At 47.2% G+C, this 5,638-nt stretch overlaps 1 protein-coding gene across 1 annotated transcript in view; it reads right to left on the bottom strand.

Moving 5' to 3' along the window:
• LOC119110063 (L-selectin) overlaps positions 1 to 513 on the bottom strand; it is a 7,912-nt gene extending 7,399 nt beyond the window's left edge. The window contains exon 1 of the mRNA XM_037233805.1: positions 504 to 513. Within this exon, the coding sequence (XP_037089700.1) occupies positions 504 to 513 (10 nt within the window). The remainder of the gene's footprint in view (positions 1 to 503) is intronic.
• Positions 514 to 5,638: the final 5,125 nt, after the last annotated feature.

Genomic DNA, 5,638 nt, shown 5'->3' with positions numbered 1-5,638 from the left:
CTCCGGCAGAGAGGTGATGAAACGATCGGCTGCCGGTCTGGCCGGCCCTCGTCTCGCCGGGTGACAGGCGGGGGCCACGCTGCGGCCGCGCTGACGGCCCGTCCGGGCTGACGTCATGGGAGATGACAGTGCGTCGCGTCATCAGCGGGTCGAACCGACGCCGATCGGCGCCGAGTGGCTCGCGGACCGGAACGGACTACGCCGAGGAAGCTGGAACTTTGGGTCGGAGCGCAGGGAGAATTCGCTGCAGACGACGCGCGAGAGACAGATTGGCTTGAGAGCAGTCGTTGTGTGTGAAAGGAGTGAGCACAAGACGAGACTAGGGAGATCAAAAAGTTTATGCAGGAAGATCAAGATGTGCAATCAGTAAAACGCCTTATTTGATGCAAGATCATTTAGGCAACGGCAGAGATAGCTAGTCCCATGTGAATTATGTCAAAAACCTGCCAAAACCTGCGTGCGTGAAGTCAGTCGCCTTTGAGACAAACACGAGCGAGTCCGGCCTTTGTCCATGTCCGTTTTTTCTTTGGGATTTAGCAGATGCCTTCGTTGTTTAGCGATCAAATAACATTGTGTAACGTTGCTTGAGCATTAACTAACTACCAACATAGTGATTTCAGCACCAGAAAGCTAGTCAACCAATAACTGTGTTTATTTCCTCTTGCAGCGGATGAAATTAAAGTATTGAGATGAAACGGAGGCACTTTGTGAGGACATTTCGGCTTATCACAGCTGATAGGGCTAAAGCTGTGTATGACTCCCATGGTCCCATGCGTGGAGGGCTTACCCCCGCATTTAAACATTACATAAAGGCGAGACCCCGTGATGACGTCAATGGTGGGGCGGCAGATGTAAACAAGGTCGGGGAAGCCATTGCATTGTTGCACTGTCGGCAAGGGCGGTTGCCAAGTATGGATCTTTGCATATCATGACAGAATGACTAGGCATTTTAGTGGCAGTTACTCCCAAAGCAGCTCGCAATTTGTTTTGCAACGTTTTGAGTGTCTTCTGAGAGCTTTTTGTTTGTTTTTGTTTGCTTTTTTGTGTGTTTCATTTGTTTGTGTGCTTTAAGTATTTGCCACACACGGCAAATCGTGGCCTTTCACCTTTTTGGCCAAACGCCTTTTGTAAGGAGTACTTGCGTTCATAAGACCTGAAAATTTGCATTACTTTAAACAAAAACGCTTCATACGTATTCGGTTATAGTTGGATTTGACTGACGCGGAGGGAATCGTTCCGTTCAGGAATAAATTCAGATGGCATCATTTGTTAACGCTTGACGCAATGCCAGACCACGACGACGTCACTGACGCCTCCTTAGACAACAGCTCGTTCCCTCTTTCGGAACAACTGTTCTACCTCTTGGCATTACCTTGGTATCGCCATTTCTGAAAGATGTTAATACTCAATTTGCGGTTGACTTGCGTCACCACTGCTCTGACAGTGTTGAGGCAACTTGGCGTTACAAATTTACACGACTAAAAACTTCGTATTGTTAAACGGTCTGCACTCAACGCTTGAAAAACATCACAACGCTGGTATCATTAGAATCGTCCTACGAGCTGCTGGAAACTGCAAGAAGGCGTGAGCATTGTGCACAAGGAAGCACCAGATCGCAAAAAGCGTGGTGATGCATTCAGCTTCTTAAGATCTTCATGACTTACAACACTAAAGGTCACTTCTCACGGGGAGCGTCAGCTATAATGACGCACGTAACTGGAGCAGATTCGGTCACACGCGGGCAACACTACTTCCGTGTCGTCTGTCCAGCCGCCCATAATCTTGGAACTTCTCGCCCGCTTTTCATAAAACCGCCGACAGTCGATTCGCAGCACCTGATAGCATTAGCTGCAGTGAATCAGGTGACTTTGTGATGTGCAGGTAGCGATGGCGGCATAAGTTATTTCCGATCATTCGAACGTCATAGGTAGTTGTTCCGCGCCAGTTCCAACTAGATGATCAAAAATAGAGGATGTTTTAGTGGTATGGAGTTGGTTTCTGGTCGATTCGTACCCCGGGGAATGTTGTCCTGAGGCTGACGATATGCCTCTTCAAGACTTATTCCAAACCTTTTGATTGGGTGGATTTCTAGGATTCAGCGCCGGCGTTAAGCAATGCCTGTCACGTGAGCCCTGATTTCACCATCCGATCGTAAAATTCCATGTCAACGGCAGGCTTTTGCCGCGAAAACTCAACGTGCCGCAGTGCTCTGCACGACCTGTCCTGGCCTGTGCCGGCAACGCTGCCTTTAGCAGAGCCGCTGTCCCCAGCTGCGGGTCGTCCCAGTCAGCGGAAAACAGCAAGCGCCTCAAACGACTCGAACGCATTCCGCTGGGAGCGGGAGAATCAAAATGCAGACATTCTGAATAACTGAGGCATCAGGACGGACAAAACTGTCGCTTTTCCCCCATGATTATCGAGTTTGTTGAGTATGTACCTCAGGAGTAGAGCACCCATACTATGTGCTTGCCACTTTCACACAGAAGTCAAGCTGAAACGGCTAGGTTCCGCATTTTTTAGACGGCCTGGAATCTTTTAACGGCAAATTCACTGGCATTTCTTAGTTAACCTTAGCTATAGCAGCTTCTGCCTTTGATACGTGCTTGCCTGCAAGACTTAATGAATCTTTGTTACTAAGGACTAGCAAGATGACAAGGCATCGTTGGGTGTTTTTACAGGTAGTTCGCATTTAAGTAAATTTAACGCCGTTTGAAATTTTTGGGCTTTAAGCAATCGTTTCTCTGTCTACACCGCGTAAATCAGGGTCATCCATCAATAACGTGAGGTACTTTTGGTCTCTTGTGTTTTATTTTAATGCTCGTTTATGGCTCCCAACTTAAAGCCTACGCCAGATTCAGCCGTGGTGAGCGGGCGCATGCTGAGATATTTAAGCCTCATAGTCATTTTGGTGAAAACGAGTTCAAGGCTGAGTAACGTTTTGGATTATCACTAACCTCATATTCTGAATGTGACAGCTTAAGTTGTTCATGTAGCTTTCTAATATATACCGCGCACGAGTAGCCGGACAGACTTTAAAAGAAACTTCCGATTCTGAATTTTACAATGTTTTATCTAATACCAGCTTTCGGTGGATGTTTAATTACCAATGTAATACCCGCAAATGCCAGTCAGAGATTCGATCTCAACACATTAGTTCTAGAGTAAATATACTACTCTGGTATGGGCTGAAGTAAAGATAGGTCTTGCAACTAAACGCACTCCTGGAGCAAGTATTTAGAGTCAAACAATGTGTGCAGATAATGCATGTCTGCCAAATCACTACACGACGCACAGAGAACAAGATCGTGCGAACAAACGTCATTTAGTATTTACCTTTCGGAATGCAACTGGATTGAACAACACCTGCAGAATACAATGTTTGGCTGGAAGCCTTCCAGGCCGCCCACGGAGCGATTCAAACGACACAACTGCTTGTATCCGGAGATGCTCTCTGGTTCTTCACATTCGGTGCATCTGTATTGGCACATATAGAAATAGCTACACATTCACCCGCCAATGCGCTACCTTTTATGATGATTGTATCGTCTGCCCGTACGGTGTCGTCCACCTGACCCCTGGTCACGTCGGGTCCCGTCGGCATGCAACTCGGCACCAGACTACCCACTCGCACACGTGTCCCAATCATTCAATAGTGGAATTCACCTCACGCGCTTCTGCCCATGAATTATTCCTTTCGTCGCTTCTGCTCGCTTTTCGTCGCGGTCGCTTGCATGGGTGCCACAGAGCGTCAAGGCCTTCATTAGGGGAATTAGCGATTGCTTGCCCGAAGGCCAAGATCAATTATGCCAACCTGCACTAGCGGGACCGCTGACCGGGTTAAGTTGCTGCCGCCGTCGACTGTGACGCTCAAGCTGCTCACCTGGGAGCTGTTCCGCCGCCGTCCACTCTGGCTGCGCGCGCCGCCGCTACCGCAGTGCAATGCGCCCACCGGCCGCGGGGCTAGCCTACTTATGCCGACCGGACGGCTAGCCCCCTCACCGCACCTGCGCCGGTCACTGCGCATGCGCAGTGTGCGCGGGGCTCCCGCAACCGCTCGTCGCTCAGACAGCCCGGAGCTAAATGAACGCTACGAAAGGCAAGGTGCATGGAATCGCAACGTGTTTTCGAACGCCGTGGAGATGCCGGTAGCAGTGAGGATGAGTGCAGCGGTCTGTCCTCGTAACAGCCGAGATTGGCTGACGTTCTGTTTCGTTGCGAACAGGCCGTTGCGTATTTTGCCTTCTCAGGAGATGCGCGCTAAGAGATGCCGATGGTCGTTGGTGCTCATCCGGATGGCATCGGTGCACAAATTTGCATGCCTCCAAGATACCGTTTTAAACTTGCTTTACGGAAAGATGGCTTCGTCTTCTCGCAATAGCATTGCTCGGAAGATGTGTCATTATTATGATATTAAGGCCACCTAGATCGCCGGCAAGCAGTGTTTGCGGCGAGTACCTCTTGCAGCAAACCTTTCCATTCAGACCGTCGGCACTCTGGACAACCAGCGGTATTATCTGGACTAGAGGCTTTCAGTGTTAAAGTAAATCCATGGTCTACACAGACTCATGGAATTTACAGCACAATTGGAGCAAACTGCATGTCAATGATTATTGTTTAGACATTGGAATCAAGTCAAAATGAGCAAAGAGCTTTTGGCCTGAAGCCATTCACTGGCTGAGTTTTATTTCGGAATCAGCCGTCGTTTTTAGCCAAGCATTCATAAAGGAAAATATTCTGCCAAGATATAGATGCAGTTATAGGTATATACACATATACATACATATATATATATATATATATATATATATATATATATATATATATATATGTATATATATACCTATAACTGTATATATATCTTGGCAGAATATTTTCCTTTATGAATGTTTGGCTAAAAACGACGGCTGATTCCGCATTGGTAAGCCTTTTGATGCATCGTTCGAGGTTCTGAGCTTTCTGCTTTGGAGAATGGTTGAGATAAAAGATCACTTGCACGCACCACCAATATATTTGCGCCTTTAGAGCACATGTGACACGAATATGACAGGACATTCGCAAGACAAAAACTTACCGGCAACACGGACAAGCGTGCGTGCAACGACAGAACGCGACTTCAAATTTGGGAAAGCAGATTGATGATGAATTTTTCCCCAGCCATAACCAAACAAACAAGTTCTTCCACAACTTCTCAGTTGTTAGGTGATGGGCGGTAGGCAACACTGAAGTGATTATATCTTTGCGTCTTTTAATTTTGTTTCATTGAGAGTGCATTTTATGTGTATCTAAGTAACGATAGGAATTTTTGTGTTGACCCACTAAAAGACGCTCTTAAGATAGGAATGCGCAATTTTCATGCTTAAAAGCTCAAAAGCAAATTTAAACTGGGACGCCCGGCGATGCCCGGCCAATCCAGAAGGGTATGCTGCAAAGGAATGACTTGCGATAGTTGAAGTTAGTTTTATAACCAAAAATTGATGCGATTTGTGGCACGGGTATTCGCATTTGCAGAATAGAGTACGCTCCAATAAAACTGCCAGCCGCGAGCCATTTACTGGAGCAATGCAGCCAATACAAGCTCAACAATGCCCCAACACCAGACAATCAACTTCCAGAAAATCGAGGATAAATGGCAGCATGC

Source organism: Pollicipes pollicipes, unplaced genomic scaffold (genome assembly GCF_011947565.3).
Source record: "Pollicipes pollicipes isolate AB1234 unplaced genomic scaffold, Ppol_2.1 Scaffold_7231;HRSCAF=8579_pilon_pilon_pilon, whole genome shotgun sequence".
Classification (NCBI taxonomy): domain Eukaryota; kingdom Metazoa; phylum Arthropoda; class Thecostraca; order Pollicipedomorpha; family Pollicipedidae; genus Pollicipes; species Pollicipes pollicipes.
Note: the sequence above shows the minus strand (reverse complement) of the source record. Positions and strands in the feature narration are given on the sequence as shown.